Source organism: Hemicordylus capensis, chromosome 4, assembly GCF_027244095.1.
Source record: "Hemicordylus capensis ecotype Gifberg chromosome 4, rHemCap1.1.pri, whole genome shotgun sequence".
Lineage (NCBI taxonomy): Eukaryota > Metazoa > Chordata > Lepidosauria > Squamata > Cordylidae > Hemicordylus > Hemicordylus capensis.
The window spans coordinates 308,231,061-308,251,370 of record NC_069660.1 but is presented as its reverse complement, the minus strand read 5'-3'; the positions used below and the strand labels follow the sequence as shown (position 1 = coordinate 308,251,370).

Sequence of the window (20,310 nt, the reverse complement as noted above, 5' to 3'; positions counted from 1 at the left end):
GGCTGAGGCCTACCATGTGCATGCTCGACCCTTGCCCTTCATGGTTGGTGAAGGCTTCTAGGGTCCATGGGTGGCAACATGGTGAATGCTTTTCTAAAGCAGAGGGTGGTGCCCCCTCATCTGAAGGAGGCAGGCCCTTCCTAAAAAAACCCTCATTGGACCCAGATGACTTAAATAACTTTTGACCAGTTTCCAACCTCCCCTTCTTGGGAAAAGTATTGGAGTGGAGGGCAGAGGGCATTTGCACGTGCGTGGCAGCTGCCAAAATGGCGGTCACTCTCTTGTATGGAGGCCCAAAAGGGCCAAAAATGGTTTGGTTACCGGCCACGGCGGTGATGAGGAAGGCCGGCGGGTGGGGGGGAGGGAACCCATGCGGACACCCCCTCACCCCCTCCCTGGCTACAGCAAGCCCCCCAAAGGGGCTACAGGTACTTCTTTAACATTTTTTTTTTTTAAAAAAATATGAAAATTCACTGGGGTAGGGGATGTTCAATGGGGGCCGGACTGAACTGGCCCAGTTCCATTCGAGGCCGGTCCAGCCTCAAACCGAACCAGGCCAGACGGTTCTGTGCACACCCCTGGTCTCAGCTTCAGGCAGTCCTGGATGATTCTGATTACTTAGATCCTTTCCAGTCTGGCTTCCAACCTGGATATGGGACAGAAACTGCCTTGGTCGCCCTGGTGGATGACCTACTCTGGGAGATATACAGAGAGTGTGTGACTCTGTTGATCCTCCTGGACCTCTCAGAGGCTCTCAATACCATTGACTATGGTATCCTTCTGGGACATCTCTCCAGGCTGGGACTTGGGGGTACAGTTACAGTGGCTCTGATCCTACCTGGAGGGTTGTACTCAGAAGGTGGTGCTGGGGGATGCCTGCTCCACCCTTTGGCTTTTGGCCTATGGGGAGCCACAGGGATTTATTCTGTCCCCCATGCTGTTTAACATTTACATGAAACCCCTGGGAGAAGTCATCCATGGGTGTGGGCTGCGGTGCCATCTATATGCTGATGACACCCAGCTCTACCTATCTTTTAAGTCAGCAGACACCAGGGAGGCAGTGGATGCTCTGAAGTCTAAACCAGGGCTTGGAGGCTGTTCTGGACTGGATGGGGGCAAACAAGCTGAAACTTAATCCAGATATGACGGAAGTGCTTTGGATTGGTAGAACTGATCATCTGAGTAATGAGGTAAATCTGGTCTTGGACAGGGTCACACTCCTCTGAAAGACAAAGTCCGCAGCTTGGGGGTGCTTCTGGACCTGACGCTGTCCTTGGAGGCACAGGTGGTGGCAGTGTGCAGAAGCTCCTTTTACCAACTACGGCTGGTACGCCAGCTTCAACCCTATTTGGAGAAATCGGACCTGACCTCAGTCACTCATGCTTTGGTAACATCCAGATTGGACTACTGCAATATGCTCTACCCTTGGTAGAGCTCTACCTGGGGCTGCCCTTGAAGACAGTTCAGCAGCTTCAGCTGGCCTAGAATGCTGCTGCAAGGATGCTCATGGGCGCAAGTTGCTTCACAAGTGTCACACCCATCCTGCAGCAGCTTAATTGGTTACCAGTCCACTTCCAGACATTTCAATGTGCTGGTCTTGACCTTTAAAGCTCTTCACTGCTTGGGGCCCAGGTACCTGTTGGACCTTATTCACCCATATGAACCTGCTGGACCCCCCGCTCATCATCTCTGGCCCTGTTCATGGCCCCGCCACTAACAGAGATCCGGTTGGTGGGGAGTTGAGACAGGGCCTTTTTGGTTGTGGCCCTTCAGCTTTGGAAAATCCTCTCTGAAGAGCTTAGCCATGCTCCCTCCCTCAGTGTTCTTAAAAAACAACTAAAAACACATTTTTTAAAAGAGGTTTTTTAATGCTCCATCTTTGGTTATATCTGGAAGGTTCTTTAGTTTATAGTTTTTATAATTCTCAATTTTTAGCTTTTAAAATAACTTTCAATTTGAAAATTCTTATTGTGGGTTTAGCCTGACTTTTAACTTTTTTACTTAATTTGGTTAATTTTATTACTTCTATTTCACATTGTATCTATTTTATTGTTGTGAGCTGCTCTGAGCAGTAGTGTACTGGAGGGGCCGGTTATAAATATTTCAAATAAATAAATAAAATAGTCCAGATTCAGTTTGGTTCAAAAGTATCTGCTATCAAGATCCTCATTATTATTAACTCATAGCCAGAGCATGCTCTGTCGGTGTTCAGATGCCTAAAGAGGAGGTAAGGTGAGCCAACATTTAACCTATTTAAAACATTGTTTTCACAGGTTCTTCATTGTGATTCAAGAGCTTAGTTAAATAATGAACTTTATTTTGCCGGAACTGCCTAAGCAGTTCTCAGCACTTAACCCGAGGGTTGAAGAAACCTTTCTACAAACCTGCTTGACAAATAAATTGTATTTACTTTGAATAAGAGCCCACGGCCTTTAGGAAATACTGCTTTTTTAGCATCAAGCTGTTTTTATAGTTTCAGGTCAAAGACTCAGAGTTGAACTGAAATGGCCTCTCTGCTTTCTCTGCCCCATTTGCACGACACAATATTATAAGAACACTGGCAGCTGTCTTATACTGAGTCAGATCATTGGTCCATCTAGCTCAGTATTTACAGAGACTGGCGGCAGCTTTTCCAAAGTCACAGGCAGGAGTCTCTCTCAGCTGTTATTGGAGATGCCAGGGAGGGAACTTGGAACCTCCTGCATGCAAGCATGTGGATGCTCTTCCTAGAGCAGTCCCATCGCCTGAGGGGAATATCTTACAGTGCTCACACATGTAGTCTCCCATTCAAATCCAAGCCAAGGCAGACTCTGCTTAGCAAAAGGGACAACCTGCTTGCCACCACAAGGCCAGTTCTCCTCCCATAGACCATATTGGGGGGTGGCGGCTAGGTGGCATTTATTTATTTATTTAATACCACCCAAATGGGCATCTCATGGGCAGTTTACACAAAAGTAAGAACAATAAAACCACAGTTACAACCAAACAATGAAAACAGTTTAAAACAGCTTAAAAATGACAGTAGCAACAGTAAAACCAACTTGCACCTTACCAAAGGTTTGATTAAATAAATGCATCTTGAGAGCTCTTCTAATGGCTGCTAGAGATGGCAAAGTTCTTACAGCAACTGGGTGTTCATTCCAAAGTCTCACAGTGGCTATAGAAAAGGCCCGACCCTTAGTTGCCACCAGATGAGATGGTGGCAACCATAAGCGGACCTCTAAAAAATAATAATAACCTTAATCTTAATTAATATTCAGATCTTAATAAGATGGAATAATTTCAATAACTGGGGAGGCTGTGGGAGAGAAATTGCGAGGAGCAAACCTCCTCAGTGGCCACCAGTCTTCTCTGGGTGGCTATCACTGTCTCCCATAAGCCCCTGTCGGAAAAAGACCATTCATTCATTCATTCATTCATTCATTCATTCAGTACATTTATATACCGAAGAAAAAGTCCCTGGGCAGTTCACAATATAAAACCATTAAAACATTAAACATAATTAAAACAATTTAAAAGAGAATAAAAACTCTAAAACCAAAGCTTTAAAACTATAAACTGAAAGCCTGACTAAACAGGTATGTTTTTAGATCCTTTAAAAAAACATTTAGAGAAGGGGAAACTCTTAGTTTTGTTAAGAAGCGCGTTCCAGAGTCTCATTATATAGTGTTGTTTTGCAGGGGCTTGTGGGGGGGAAATGGCAGACCAGAGGAGAAGAGTTGCAAAACAGGGGGTGGCATTACAAAAGTAAACTGGGGATAGTTTCCCCTCAACCCTCCCAAATTTCTACATCAGGTTGTCAGTAGAAAACCTTCAGCTTTTAAGTAAAAGTAATGTGAAAAGACGACGAAATGATATTTATTTATTTGATTTCTATGCTGCCTTTCCAAAAATGGCTCAGGGCAGTTTGCATAGAGAATAAATAAATAAATAAATAAATAAGTAAGTAAGTAAGATGGATCAATTCAGGTTCACATTCTGCTCCTGTTGACTCTTCTCTCCGCCTTCCCTTTTGACTGCAGAATGAACAAAGCCCCAACAGCTGGCTATGAATTGGACGTTGGCAGCAAAACTACCCACCACTTTGTCTACCCGGAGAGCTACAAAGAACTGGCAGAGAATGTCAGCATGGTGGTCATCCCTTTCAAAACCTTGGACCTGCGCTGGATCATCAGTGCCCTCACCACAGGCACCATCAACCAGTAAGTAAATCCAACTGCTCAAGTAGAACGGGGGAGGAAGGACTATGTTTATACGTCACGTTGACTTCTTTTATGTCAGAGGGTCACCACAGGCTGATGATCTTTCTACATCTTTTGTTTGAATGCACCTTAGAACAGAAAAATGTCCCGATAAAACAGACCTAAGGTTTATCTTGTCCAGCATCCTGTTTCTTACAAAAGCCAACCAGATGCCTCTGGAAAGCCCACAAGCAGAAGATGAAGGCATGACCACTCTCCTGCTGTGGTTCCCCTGTAGCTGGTGTTCAGAGATATACTGCCTCTGAGGCTGGAAGTTCCACTTAGTTATTATGGCTGATAGCTGCTGATGGACCTCCTCCTCCTCCCTCCTCCTCCTCCATCATCATCATCATCATCATCATCAATTTGTCGAAACCCCTTTTAAATACATCTGAGCCATTAGCCATCACCATGACTCGTGGCAGGAAACGCCACACCTTTATTATTTGTGGAGAGAACTCATATTTGTCCTGGCAGCCAGACTGCTGGAAATTAGAGTCTGCCAGCTCAAATTAGAGTTTGCGGAAGAAAAATAGAGTTTGCTCTTCGCCTGAAATAAAACCGATGCAGTCCAATCGCCAGGTGGTGACTGACTGTATTCTATCAGAAAGTAACAGTAATTGGGCTTGACATGCTCACTTCATGAATACACACAAACATTACCAACTGACATCCTGACTAACACATACTACTCTTGTGCAAGGATGTTGTGTTCATGGGTTTTGCTAAGTCCAGAGTTAGTGTTCAAGGCTAGTGTTGTGCTATTGCAGGTAGGGTTATGCCTGCACAGCAAGGTGTTATGCCTCATATGTTTTGCAGGGAACTTTTGCACAAGAGCACAGTTCTGAAAATCCCCATGACTTCGCACAACTACACAGTCTTCTTGCACTATCACAACTGTATTCACTGTGTTCAGAGCATTAATCAGGATGTCAGCCACTGTTATTTAATTGTGAAAGAAATAGGTTTTTTAAAACACACACACACAGCAGTCTCAGATTTTTAAAATATGGATTTGTTTGTTTTTAAAGCAATTCCACAGTTCCAAAAACAAACAAACAAACAGCAAAACCCTTTTTTTTAAAAGAAAGAAATTAAAATGGGTTTAATCTTTTTTTTTTTTTAATGCTTTGCAATGTTCCAAAAATGTACTTTTGGGAAAATCATGATATCTGACATTTTGAGTTCTACTCCTGCAAACATATCCAGTAAAGTAAGATCCAGCAGAGGTGGATTTCATCAGCATCCCTGGTCCATCATCAGGTAGCATTAAGGGATGGGGCCATTGCTCAATGGTCAATCATCTGCTTTGCTTTGCATGCAGAGAATCCAAGGTTCAGTCCCTGGCATCTCCAGGTCGGGCTGGAAAAAGACTGTGGTCTGAAACCTTGGAGAGGCACTGCCAGTCTGTGTGGACACAGTACTGAGCTAGATGGACCAATGTTCTGACTTGGTGTAAGGCAAGCTCCCTATCTTGCTATGTTCCTAGACTGTGTTGAGTGGCCCCCACCATGTCTCCTGTGGCTTGATTTTAAACCTTGGTTGAAAAATCAAACCATGCTCCCTCTCAGTCTCCACCCTCCTATGAGGGAATAACTGACCCACTTCAGGAAAACTGCCCTTGAATCATCAATCCCCACCCTTTCTTCTGTAGGGGCATACTCCCTTTATTGTACTCCTCATGTTTTTTAATTTCCTGCATGGCACTGGATGGACCTTCATTTATCAATGGTAAAATAACTGGCAGCCAGATATTGCATTCAGTATCCTGATGGATAAGATCTACAGTTACTTATTACTTGGTAAATGAAACCAAGGGGCAGGGAGCTGTGTGAGAATAAATAGGAGGTGGGAAGGGAAGAGGGGGGATTTTGGTAGCTTTCACTTTTTCTTTTCTTTGTAGTTCCTTCTATTAAAGATTTTTATTTAGAAAACAGAACAAAAAGCAAAAGACATGTTGCATTATCCACTCTTGAACTTCCAACAGCTACACATGACACATTACTTATGACAATCCAAGATTTCACTTCCACCCCTTAATAGCCTTTTCCCTCACAGCGGATATTGCAAAAGGTGAAGATAGAGATATGAGTAATACGCTAATTACTTACACACTAATATACTGCCCCGGCCCTCAGTTATAAAAGAAACCGGATCTTGGGTGTGGATGTTGACCCTGTGCTATATGAAAATTTATGAAAGGTTCCCAAGTTGCTGCAAATGTTTCATCTAAGTTATTCTGCAAATAAGCAGTAACCTTAGCCATCAAAGCATACTCCCATAACTTTAGTAACCATTCATCTAAAGACGGGATTGTCTGTGACTGCCAGTTTGCAGCATAAAGAATCTTGGCAGCTGTAATCATGCATAAAGATAACTCAGTGTATTTAGTAGGTATACAGGGTTTAGCCATATGTAGGAGAAAGAGCTAAGGTAAAGGAAAATTTATATTTAAAATTTGTTGCATCTTAGTGTGAATTCTTTTCCAAAATTGCTGTGCTTTACCGCAGGTCCACCACATATGATTAAATGTCCCCACATGATTCTTGCATTTCCAACAATCTCCCGGGTAATTAGTGTCCATCTTTCTGATGGTTGCAGGGGTAATATACCAACGAAAATACATTTTATACCAGTTTTCTCTTAAGTTGCTATTTGTAGTAAATTTTATATTCACCCTCCATTGATGCTCCCATTGTTGAAGATCAATTGTTCTGTTTAAGTTTTGCATACATTTAATCATGCAGTCTTTAATCTGCTCTGTTTCCAAGTCGTATTTCAACAGCAACTCATATATCAGTCCCAGTAGGTGGTAAACATTTTTGGTTATTAATACTTCAAATTCCGTTAAGTCTCTGAGTTTACCACCTTGTTTTTGTATTTCTTTCTGTATTATCAAGCTGATTTGTAAATGTTGAAACCATGGGGTTCTTTAGACCATTCCAGAGTGAGAGTGAAAGTAGTTTTTTACTTTTCCAGTAGTTAGATTTTGCATGCTATATGCTTTCTCTCTCCAAAAGTTAAACTTGTTAGATTTTTCATCTTTATAGAGAAAAATATTTAAAATGGATGCCAAAGGTGATCTATCTGGGCTAATCTTTTTCTTGTACTTATCCCAAACACTTAGCAGACTGTTTCTGATCATGTGGGATTTTGTTTCTTGGTCATCTCTTCTTACATTAGCCCATAAAAATTTATGTAATCCATCTGACAGGTCTGATCCCTCCATATCCATAATCGAGCCATATGGTTCTCTGATCCAGTCCGAGATCCATGTCAAACAACTGGCATGGTAGTATAATTTCAGATTAGGAACAGCCAATCCTCCCCGTTCTTTTACATCTTGCATAATCCTGATCTTAATTCTTGATTTCTTATAGGCCCAAAATAAAAGACTTTATATGCCTCTGTCATATATTCAATGTCTTATCTTCTATCTTAACCGGGATCATTTGAAATAAAAAAATCATTCTTGGTTAAATGTTCATTTTAACTGATGCTATCTTTCCCAGCCAAGAGGTAGCTTCCACTTTCATGGGCCAGCCAGCTTGCTAAGGTTAAATAAACAGGACAGAGAGGAAATGGAGGATGCTTTCTCTTCCTTGCCCCCCTTCACTCAGAAGATTTTTGGTAAGCTGTACTTTGAAGTTGATGTGTAAAGTTCAGGAAAGTGAGGCTACATCCTTACCCATGACGCCATAGGTGCAGTCCAATAGGCACCTGTGCCACTTGTGCAACTGCATTCCACATAGCATTTGCTCACATAAGCAAATAGGCAGGGGGATTAACCCACATTTCCCTCAGCAACCAAATATTGTGATCTGTGCTGGGAAAATGAGAATTCTACACACACACACACGCACACACACACACACAAATGCACTGGTGAAAGGAAAGATATTGCTCCCTTCTTTCAGGATCCAGCTCCAGATGGACTGGACTTCTCTGGCTCGGTCTGTTCTAAAGCCAGCTCTACTTGCTGGTTGCCAGCCAAATGTAGCCTGACTGGTTGCTGGGACTATTTAACAAGCCTGCTGGAAAATCCAGATGGGAATTCTAAGTCTGGGAAATATGGACCTGGCAATACAAGCTGCCTCCGCAATGGAGTGTTGCTCATGGGTTTTTTTTGGCTTTCCATCCCATCCAACCTGATTGGGAATTTTCCATCTTTCTTTAAACTTAAAAATCTACAGTAGCAATAGCGGTGCTTCAATCACCACAGCTCTTCCCATTGCCTGGCAATCACTATTTTTTTCTCCCAGGCAGTGGCACACCTAGGCAAAACTGGTTCCTGGACCACCCCCGCCACAAGGCCTCCCTGAAAAAAAATTTCCCGGTGGGGGCTTCTGCTATCACCCTGCACCCACCGCGAACGGCTAAAAGTTACCTTACTTTAGCCATCAGTGTGTGCTGCCAGTGGGAGGGGGTGGGGGTCAGCCAAGTAGGCCTCCCCAATCACCATGGAGGTGGTGAGCAGAGTGGCCACTGGGCCCGCCTGTCTGTCCCAGTGGTCCTTGCAAATTGCGAGGCATTCTTTTCTGTGCAGGGGCACTGGAGCGCCACACAGTCTGCAAGGATCGCTGGGCCAGGCAGGCAGGTCCAGCAGCTGCTCCACCCACCACCACCGCCATGCGGCAGGGGGGAGGCCTGCTCAGCTCACCCCCACCCCCCAGGTGCACATATTGGCGGCTAAAGTAAGGTAACTCTTGGCGTTTTGTAGGGGGCAGGCTTGGGGTGGTGGCTGTAGGCCCCTTGTAGGCCCCCTTGGTACATTGAAGCCCCCCCCCGGACCTTGAAGCCCACGGGATAGGCCCCCAAGATCTGGGGGTTAGAGCACCTCTGCTCCCAGGGTACATTGGGGGAATGACGCTCAGCAGCACCTGAGCTAAGCTACTAGGGGTGTGCAATTCAATTTGTCGTTGAATTGATTTGGGTTGAATTGGGGGTGATTCACAAATTCGATCCCAAATCAAATTCCCCACAAAATGGAGGGCCCAATTTGGGGTTGGGAAGAAACACCCCTGATTTGACTTAGTACATCCAGACTTAGCACATCAGCCCGCCTCGGAGGATAGATCTACCTGGGTACACCTGTCTCCCAAGGTGGACTGACACTTTGGAGTGGAAGGCTGGTCTACCTGCTGATCCCATTTGGTAGACCAGCTCTCCCTGGAAAAAGAACCATTTTAAGGCTCTTTTTTCCAGTAAAACGGGTCTCAAAATGGTGTACGAACCAATTCAGATGATTCGAGGCAGATTCCTCGAGGCATACAGCTGCTTTTGATAAATCATTGGCGGAGGAGGAAGTCTGTGATTCGATCTGACTTTGAATCAAATCACAGATTTTGATCCATTCACACCCCTATAAGCTACCACAGATTTTTTTGTTTAAAGAAAGATTGAAAAATAAGACTAAAGTAAGCCTACTTCTCCCTCCACCTCCAAAATCTTTCACCCCACTTTGGTGGGGCCCCCACAAAACATGGGTGATTTTTACAACCTCTGAACACTGGTGATCCAAAATGTTGAAATCCACCTGTTCCACACCGTAATGCCATTGCTTTCCAGTCACCCACGCTGCTACATGCTCTTCAGGAACTACTGACGGTTTTGTGCAAGAGCCTGCATTTGGGAGTGCTGCCTAGATGAGAACAAAATTAAATAGAACTCCCAAAGTGTGGGAGTTCTATTTTAAGGATTTGCACTCTTGCACAAGACTGACAGCAGTTCCTGAGGAGCCCGCAGCAGCACAGGGGGCTCAGAACTGCTGCAGCACACATTGGCTGGTGAATCATTTCAGGTCATCACTAATACAAAGGAGAGAGAGAGAGAGAGAGAGAGAGAGGGCGAGAGAGAGAGAGAGAGAGAGAATCCGAACAGTTCCCACACTGGCCTGCTTCACTTTATCTTCCGGATGGGAGCATGAAGGCAACTTTACCTTTCTTTCTTTCAAGAACCAAACATGTGGGGCAAAGTCCACCCTCACCCCATGAAATGTGTGTGGCCACTTCTGTGCCCCAACAATACTTATTTCTGCTGCTGCCACTTCCCATGAGCTGCCCTTCCCAGCTTTCTTGACTCTTTCCCAGACCCTTCTTTTTCCGTGAGCCTTCCCTGTCCTGCTTAGGCCACATTTCCTGCTCCAGCACTGTTAGATGTCCATGCCTCAAACACTAAAAAGATGAGATGTTACTTAGGATTCCAACTGGAGTTTCCAGAGTTGGTTTGGGGTTTTTTCCCCTCGGCTTGCTGCCCCCTTCAACTAGGGATCATTAACTGATCACCCCTAGGACAAATCCAGTCCCCAGAGTGCATATTCTGCTCTTCCTTCTTGCTAGCCAACTGGGAGGTGAGAGGGTTGTGTGGAGGGAGCAGTAGTTGTCCTGCCCTACAGTCAAGAGCCAGGAAGGCAAGGGCCATATTCGGACATTACGTGAATTGGAACCATTGGTTACCTTTAGGTTTTGCCACCGAAACCCCAGGTCAAAAAGCAGCATTGTGTTTGGATTTGGCGGCATTCAGACATTACGTGATATTGGAGGCAACCATGGCAGAAGTTAGGAACATAGGAAACTGCCATATACTGAGTCAGACCATTGGTCTAAGGCAGTGGCTTCTCCAAGGTTGCAGGCAGGAATCTCTCTCAGCCCTATCTTGGAGAGGGAACTTGAAACCTTCTGCTCTTCCCAGAGCAACTTCATCCCCTGAGGGGAATATCTTGCAGTGCTCACACATCAAATCCCCCATTCATATGCAACCAGGGCAGACCCTGCTTAGCTATGGGGACAAGTCATGCTTGCTACCACAAGACCAGCTCTCCTCTCCTTCAAGAATTTGGTCATCTGAATGCATAAACCTGAGGTTTCATCACCAAACCTCAGGTTGGTTTTAGCCCTCAAACCTGAATTGTAACCCTTGGTTACCTTTAGGTTTTGCCGCTGAAACCCCAGGTCAAAAAGTGGCATTGTGCTATTTGGGTTCAGGCACAGAGTCCAACCGGAGTTGAGGGTAGGAAGCGGTGTTCCCTCTAAGGCATGCGTGCACTCAAAAGTTTTTTTTATGTCCACTTAGTTAAGTTTAGATCCCGCTCAGGTTGAATCAGGAAGGCCCCACTCTGAATGCATGTGCACACACACTGCCTTGAAACTGCCTCCCAGAACAAAACTGGATTGAGCTTTGATGAAAACAGTGAAAACAATTAGATAGAACCCTGGTAGGAAGCTCCTCCCTCTCTCCTTCGCAATTGGCTGCTATGAAGGAGGAAGCCCTCTCAGCCAGTGCCGGGATTGTCGGGGTGTGGTGGGGTGGAGATGGAGGCAAACTGCGGGTGACTCGCAATTTGCGGCCAAGGTTTTACAGAACCCTGGAGACCTCTGAGTGAACAACTTACACTGACAAAGGCCAGAGCTACCACTAAGTCCAGGATCAGACTGCCCCTTGGAGGCTCCACGGGAGAGATTTACAGGGCCAGCCTTCTGACCTGATCCAACTCTTTTCCTCTGCCCCGTCAAGTTCCTCTGGCCTGTTGCTTGGCACACCATGAGATACTTGGTGTGGACAAGCCAGCTCATCAGGGAGTGGTTCTCAGGCTCGGCTGGAGCCCAGTGAGTTCTGGTTCCAGGGTCTCTGGTCCTGGGGTTTCTAGTCATGGGGTCTTCCCGTTGGCAGCCCCAGAATCTGCCTGGTGTCTGAGCTGTGGGCTGGGATCAGGTTTGGAGCCGAGTCTGGCCTTGCCAGCCTGACTGCCCCCCTTTTTCTCAGGGCTGGGCAATTCTCTGCTGCTCAGGGCAGGGGTCATGATAGGGTTGATTGTAGCCGCGGATTCAGTAGACCCCTTTGGGGAAGGTTCTAGCCCACTAGGCTCCTTCAAATCTTCAGTATGTCCTTCCAGTAGAAACAGCTGCTGACCAGACACAGGATGCCTTGATATGGAGAGGATGCCAAGGCCAAAACAGGTTGCAAGCAGGGGCATAGCAAGGTTGTAGTGGGCCCAGAGACAAGATTTTAAAATGCCCCCCCCTCACTGAAGCTCAGCTCATGAAGTAAAGAAATCTTAAATGAGGCTGAATAGTGGTAACAAAAAGCATATCTATATATATAGATATAGATATAGATATAGATATAGATCTCCTATGTGCCACAATAGAACATCATCTTAAATTATTTTTTAAAAGGTTTTTAAATTGTGGATGATGCAAGTCATTGTGGACGATGCAAGTCATTCAATGGTTCTAGAGAACGACACGTTGTTCTGGTAGCTCCAGGTCTTAACACTCACATCAATTTCGGAGGATGAATACAACTGAAGGAAGCCCGGGCGGGTGTGCGGCTGGGGGAGTCAGTCAGGTGACTTGCCTCTGGGGGGGGCCAAGGCAGTGGGCCCCCAGACAACTGTCTCCCCTTGCCCTGTTATAGTTACGCCCCTGGTTGCAAGCCTAACACCAGTGCAAGGAATGAAAACCTTATTTTAGTCACACAGAGTATAAGTCAAGGGAGTCAAACTGGTATCCATGGGTCATATTTGACCCATTGACTTCTAGTTCCCTACCACTGATCCGTCACCCCAATGTGAGAAACAACCCTTCATTCTCAGAGTCACCATTAAGTTAGCAAGAATAATCTATTAGGAGATGACAGCTGTCTTAAGGACATAGTGCTGCCCTATGAAATTCTACAGCCTGTTGACAATCTGGCTACTAGATTTAAAAATTCTGCTCTGCTTCCCCCCCCCCAGCAGCTGGCATGCAGAGGTAGTGTGCCTCTGAACATGGAGGCTCTGTTCATTCATCAGTGCTAGTAAATTCCATAAGTCAAGTATGGGTTATGTGAAGAAGTGCTTCCTTTAGTTGGCCCTAAATGTACTGCCCAGGAGCCAACATTCCATTATACCAAGAGGAAAACAAAAACCAGAAGAGGACTATATATAGTAGATTGGAGAATGTTCCCTTTCCAAGTACAGGGGTCACCAGGTGCCGGAAGTATAACAAATAATGAAACCAAGTGGAAATACTCATGTCCCAGAAGAGGAACCAGACAGGAAATGAGTCAGGAAATCCTGGTCAGGAAGTTTCTAGGTAGAGCTGTTCCCTTTCTGCAGCTGGCATAGATATATAGGAAGTTGCCTTATATGCAGGGGCGTAACTACAATTAGGCGGGGGGGCGTTGTCTCGGGGCCCCCCGCCTTGGGGGGGCCCTCAGAGGCTCTCCCCCACCCAGCGCCTACCCGATCTTCCGCCGCCAAGGAGGCAGCCCTGGAAAGCTCACGGCAGGTTTTCGAAATCAAAGGACAGGAGCGTGCACAAGAGAGACGCCCCCGCCCAAGCCCAGGGAGAAGCACGGAAGGCGGCTTCCTCTTCGGCGGGTGGGTGAGGGGGGCGGCCATGTGAGGTGAGAGCGCGTCTGGCTGGGTCCCCTTTGAAGCCCCGGGGCTGGTGGCAGCGTGCAGTTGTTGCTGCTGCATCTCTTGCCCGGTTTCTGTTCTGGCTAGTGGTCTGGGGAAAGAGATGCCGCCCGCACGCGTGCTTGCTCGATCACTCACCCAGCTCTCCTTGTTCTTGGGCATGTCGGGGAGAAAGGCGAGGCGTGAACTCGGGCATTACTTGCTGCAAGGAAGTCGGAGAGGGCTGCTGAGCGAGTCCAGGCTAACCAACGCCTTTTCCGTTGACAACACCATTTCCCCTCTCGGGCACTGGCGGCCAGAGATCCAGGGCAGCAGCAAGCAGAGCGTCTTTAGTTGATATGGGAGGAGTGGGAGGAAAATGGACTCCTGTTTCCCCCACTTTTATACTGATTTTTAGTGTACCTGAAGCCCCCAACATTCAGACCTGAGACCTCTATGGGTTCAGTCCTATGCCTCTCTACTCACAGGCTGCAGTCCTGTGGACACTTGCCTGGGAGTAAACCCCACTGAGCACGGTGGGACTTACTTCTAAGTGATTGCACATGCATAGGTTTGAACTGCAAATGTTGGATCTTCTACGCAGGGGGAGATAATTGTGATTCAAACAGCAATTGGTATCAATACGCCATCACAAATCTGTTGTATTAGTTGGTTCTGCTTTCGTGTTATCTATACCTTGCAACTAGTTGGGATAGTTAGCAGAGACATCGGCCAGAGGAAGGAGAAGTAAGCGGTGACGGCGGGGGGGTGGGGGGGCATTTAAGAATCTTGTCTCAGGGCCCACTCCAACCTAGTTACGCCCCTGCTTATATGTGTCAGACCATTAGTTGATCTAGCTTAGTACTGTCTACACTGACTTGCAGAGGCTCTCTAAAGTTTGAGACTGGAGTCTTTCCCTGTCCTTCCTGGAGATGCCAGGCATTGAACCTGGGACCTTCTGCATGCAAAGCAGATGCTCTTCCAATGAGCTATGGCCCCATCCTCCCAAAAATGGGCAAGTGGGTGATTTTTAACACATTTTTTACCTTTCCCTAAAACCCCATTGGATCCTATTGGGTGGTGGGCTGCGGGGAAGGTTGCAAATATGTTTAATATTGGCTGCTTGCCCGTGTCTTTGGTTGGTTGGGTGGTAGGTAGCAGCCATCATCCCCTACCACCCAACCCACTTTGGTGCCCCTAGGAGCTACCCATGGGGAACAATGGGGTGTTTCAGTTTCCCCCATTGTTCCCTATGGCCATAATACTCTAAGAGGCTATTCTCACACGCAGTGGAAACTGGGCTAAGGGAGCTCAGCCTGGTATCCACAGTGTGTGAGAACCACTGGGAGCCATTCTTGGGTAGCCTACCACTTAACCCAGGTTTCTAGCACAGGAACACCCAAAAAGCAGGTTCCTGGATCATGTGTCACTGCAGCACAGCTCCGCACCACAGTGACTCATGAGTAGCCTCCCAACCAGGAGGCTACAAGAAGCCTCCCGATGTCAGGAGGATGCCCAAATGGCACCACGCACTTGCACAGGGCCTTATGGGACTCTCAAGGGCCACCCCAACCAGCTCTGTGATGGAGCTAGAAATCATCTGGGCTGCCAATCTGCCTGCCCAGGAAGGGCTGTCTGATCTTCTGCGGGGAGAGGGGTCAAGCCCACTTTCCCCACAACCCCCCTTTAGGCTCTTCACACTGCTCATATGGAGAACCTGGCAAGGTTCCGAAATTTGTTCCGTCAAAACAACCTGGTTGCCCGCTGTTCTGATGAAACATTTCAGCCATCTGCATTTTGTTTTGAGCACAAAACAAAGACAAAATCCATTTAGTGCACATTCCTAATTGATACACATCATTTGCATTTGACTTTAATGTATCCACACGGTCCATTCATTGCTTGGGACTGCTGTGTTATTTCCCCCTTTTTGTATGGTGCGGAAGGGGTCATGGTTCCTCACTTTGATCTTCCCGACTGTGAAAAGCGACAGGAAAGAAGGCGATGGAAACGAATGCAAGTAATAAGATTGGGCAAAGGCTACAGAATTTAAGGCGGCTTAAAGTGTTACAAAATCAAAGCAAAGTTTCCAGAAAGGATAAATGCAAACTGAAACGTTCATCAAAGATGTTCATGTTTGAGAGTTTTCTTTGGAAATTTAGAAAAACCTGATTTCATGAGCCTTTCTCTTAACAGTAAGAGGGGATTAGTCTCCCTTTGGTGAAGAAATGGATTTTAGCAATAGCCTCAGCCAAACCAGAGGGTCACAGAAATTTCAGCGGCAGGGAGGTTAAGCTAATTATGTGCCTAGAAAGGTGTGCATGGGCTCCACTATGGATATTGCCTACATTTTTCTGGCATAGAGGACCTTTTCCATCCTCTGAAGCAAATCTATGAATTCTGTACCAGAGCAGCAGATGCAGAATGTTGGCTGAGAGGAGTGGCAATTGGGAGATGATCCTTGAAGAAATGTGTGTCAACATTCCATGACATCGCAATATCTCAGCCAATATCTAAAGGACAATTACATATTGACAGCCTGTGCTTGCCCAGTGTCCTTTTTTTCTGATGTTGCTGTGCTTTTTTTGACAAAGCAATTATATTTTGCAAATCTACAAGTTCTGGATTTTAATTTTATATCTCATTCCTTTTTAATACGATGTGTTCTGTGATTTATTTATTTTTTTAAATGATGTCTTGTATACATAGCGGTTGGCTATGTATATTTTATCATTTTTATTGACTCAAGTATTTTATTGACTCAAGTATTTCCTTCCTTGACAGCACGTATATTCCAGTTCCACGAAAAATTAAAGTCAACAAAGATAAGGTGAGCTATTGCTTTGTTCCGTTCACAAAGTTAACTTATGATTACAGTCTCTGCACTTCTTCAGTTCATCCAATGGGCACGGACCAATGTTTCAGATTCTTCATTCTTCCTCAGCAAATTCCATTTTTAAAAGCAAGTTCATGAGGGTTCTTTTAATGTCAGCTGACGGAGGGAACCTGACATTGCTGGGTTCAGACAACAAATGGCTGGAAGCAGCTTCATGAGGAACTGGTGGTTCCCTCTGACTGACTGACTGACTAACTAACTGACTTTCTGGAGACTTTCTGAGCCTGCCCAGTGCCTGCTGCAATCCCATGGACTAATAAATGCTGGCTGAAAATTATTTCCTTGGGTGGGGAGACTTCCCATGCAAATTCTCTCACTTTGAATGGTTCTGGAGGAAATGGTTTTTAAATTGTTTTAGTTGGTTTTAAATGTTTACTTGTTGAATTGTTATTTTAATTGATTGCTATTTTAACTGAGTGTTGTTTTCATGTATAGTAAACCACCTAGGCAGCCACCTAATGGCACAGCAGGGAAATGACTTGAATAGCAAGCCAGAGGTTGCTAGTTCAGATCCCCGCTGGTATGTTTCCCAGACTATGGGAAACTCCTATATCAAGCAGCAGCGATATAGGAAGATGCTGAAAGGCATCATCTCATACTGTGTGGGAGATGGCAATGGCAAACCCCTCCTGTATTCTACCAACAACCACCACAGGGCTCTGAGGGCGCCAGGAGCCGACACCGACTCGAAGGTACACTTTACCTTTAAACCACCCAGAGCTTCATGGAAGGGGTTACATAAAATATATATTAAATACATAAATAATGAATTTGAATTCATAGTGTCCTAAGATTTAGCAAGTTGATACTTCCTTGCTTATGGGATTTATAACCTGCAAATATAGATTACAAAAAGCAATTCCACAATAAAAAATAAAGACCTGCAGTAAAAGTGCATAGATTCAGTGACAATACCCAACAGCTCACTACAGTAACGGCCTTCCTGTCGTGCCCTGCCCTCTGCTGCAGCCTTGGGGAAATGGCTGCAGGACATCATTTTTCTGAGGGGATGGGAAGATGGCTCCAATAGTTTCAATATTTCAATATTCCAATAATATACTGAGTCAGACCATTGATCCATCTAGCTCAGTATTGTCTACACAGACTGGCAGCAGCTTCTCCAAGGTTGCAGGCAGGAGTCTCTCTCAGCCCTATCTTGGAGATGATGCCGAGGAGGGAACTTGGAACCTCCTGCTCTTCCCAGAGTGGCTCCATCCCCTGAGGGGAATATCTTGCAGTGCTCACACATGTAGTCTCCCATTCTAATGCAACCAGGGCATACCCTGCTTAGCAAAAGGGACAATTCATGCTTGCCACCACAAGACCAGCTTTCCTTAACATTTATGGGAAAGTCTAGGCTCTAGGGTTGTTCTTGTTTTATTTTTTAAGAATTCCTTCAAGTCGAATTTCAAAAGCAACATTCTCAAAATGTTTGCTTTTCAGAAAGTCAGGTTCTGACATTTTACCAATTTGCAAAGATTGAGAAAATGTTTTTTGTTCCCTGCCTCTGCAGTTGACCTTGGACAGGGTTGGTGGGCTAAGACTGAATGATGGCCACTTGACACCCCCAACCATGTGCATGACAAACAGATTCTGTGCAGATGCTGCCATACATAGGACCCATCTATCTATATAATTCTCTAAGGCGTACCCATGGCTAATCCCATGTGTGGCAGTTCCATCATGAGAGAGTTGCCAGAAGGGCAGCTGCTGCTGAGGAGGGAAGGAGGTCAAGGAGGAGGCAAAGAAAGAAAGAAGAGACATTGACCAATGGCATCTCTCGCCACCGAGTCTCCTCACGAGGAGGACGGCCAAGCCGGGGCATAAGAGTGCACTGAGGGTCATCTGCGCAGGCTGGAAGGGAAGCGGAGATGACTGGCTATGTGGAGATTTATTTATTTATTATTCAAATTTGTACACCGCCTCAAACTTTCATCTCTGGGCAGTTAACGATAGCATAAAAAAAGTTAAAACATATACAAAAACTTAAAACAATTTAACAATTTAAAAATCACCTGCAGATTAAAACCTTAAAATTTTTAAAAAGTGAAAAAGCATGGGTGAAGAGATGGGTTTTCAAATGCTTTTTTAAAATTGTCAGAGATGGGGAGGATCATATCTTAGTAGGGAGCACATTCCAGAGTCTTGGGGCAGCAACGGAGAAAGCCCGTCCCCGTGTGGCCACCAGCCAAGCTGGCGGCAACTGGAGACGGATCTCTCCGGATGACCTCAATGGGCAGTGGGGCTCATAATGAAGAAGACGTTCTTTTAGATACCCAGCGCCTAAGTCATTTAGAGCTTTATAGGCTATGACAAGCACTTTGTATTTTGCCTGGAAGCCTCCTGGCAGCCAGTGTAACTCTATCAGCAAAGGAGTGATGTGGTCTCTCCGAGATAATCCAGAGACCAACCTGGCTGCTGCATTCTGTACCAACAGAAGCTTCGGGACTACGTACAAAGGCAGCCCCACATAGAGTGCATTGCAGAAGTCAAGTCTGGAGGTTACCAACATATGTACCACTGTTTTGAGGTCATTCATCTCAAGAAATGGACACAGATGGCATATCAGCCAAAGAGGTTCTGAAAAGAACTTCTTCTTTGCTGCATGTATTGCCTGAGCATAGATCTTTATATGTGCTCTATGTTGTAATCTGTCAGATTCGAGTCGAGTCTTTCTCCACTTGCGCTCCAGTTGCCTACCTTGCCACTTCTGCCCCCATAAATCTTCCATATACCAAGGGGCCAGTTTTGAAGTGGGTTGGAGGGGACGCTTAGGAGCAATCATGCCTCTTGCCCTGGTGAGCATGTTATTCCAGTTTTCCACCAGGACATCAACAGGATCACCGGCAAAGCCAACACTGAATCCCTCCAAGGCTTCTTGGAATCCTATTGGATCCAATAACCTCTTCAGGTGGACCATCCTAATGGGACCCCCCGTGGAGGTGGGACGTGGTCGTGAGTCCAACCTTAACCAGATGGTGATCCATCCATGACAATGGGGAAATCACAGGAGCCCCCACCCACGGGACACCACCCCGATCACCCTGATCACCACCCTGATCACGGAACACCACCCTGACCACCCTGATCAGAGTAAAAGACCAAATCGAGCATGTGACCTGCAATGTGTGTCGGTCCAGAAACCAGTTGGGATAGGCCCATAGTTGTCATGGCCGCTATGAACTCCTGAGGTGCCCTGGACAAATTGGTCCCAAAATGAACATTGAAGTCTCCCAGCGCCAAACGTCTTGGAGACTCCAACACAAGTTCCGCGACCAAATCCGTGAGCTCAGTAAGGGAAGGGATTCCATCGGGCAGCAGGGCGATCGGTATACCAACAGAAGTCCCAATCTGTCCCTGGTCCCCTATGGCCAGATACTTCGACAGGGACCCTGGTAAGGGAGATAATAGAGCACAGTCACTCCACCTCCCCGCCCACATCCCCTCACCTGCTCCTCTACAGAATATCCTGAAGGGAGAAGCTGGGACCAGACTGGGCCACTAGCCTCCCCCAACCAAGTCTCGGTGATACATACCAGGTTGGCCCCATCATCCATAATCAAATCATGGATGAGTTCAGGTTTATTTTGGACTGACCTGGCATTACAGAGGAGCAAGGTAAGGCTATGTGGGTTGTTGGCAGTGCTCCCCAAGGTCAAACAGCTGGCAGGACAGCCAGAAGGGGAGACAGCTATTAAATTTCTGACTACCCTTCCCCTGGAACGTCCTGCTGACCTGCCAACGTTACTTTTTCTATTCCCCCTCCACCACCGGAATAGCTGCCCCACATTCAA

General features: G+C 46.0%; 1 protein-coding gene across 14 annotated transcripts in view; it reads left to right on the top strand.

Moving 5' to 3' along the window:
- Positions 1 to 20,310, top strand: part of ST3GAL1 (ST3 beta-galactoside alpha-2,3-sialyltransferase 1) — a 140,564-nt gene that overhangs the window by 108,624 nt on the left and 11,630 nt on the right. For all 14 annotated transcript variants that reach the window (XM_053245580.1, XM_053245582.1, XM_053245586.1 and 11 more), the window contains 2 exons: positions 4,023 to 4,202; positions 16,405 to 16,450. In XM_053245580.1, the coding sequence (XP_053101555.1) occupies positions 4,023 to 4,202; positions 16,405 to 16,450 (226 nt within the window). The remainder of the gene's footprint in view (positions 1 to 4,022; positions 4,203 to 16,404; positions 16,451 to 20,310) is intronic.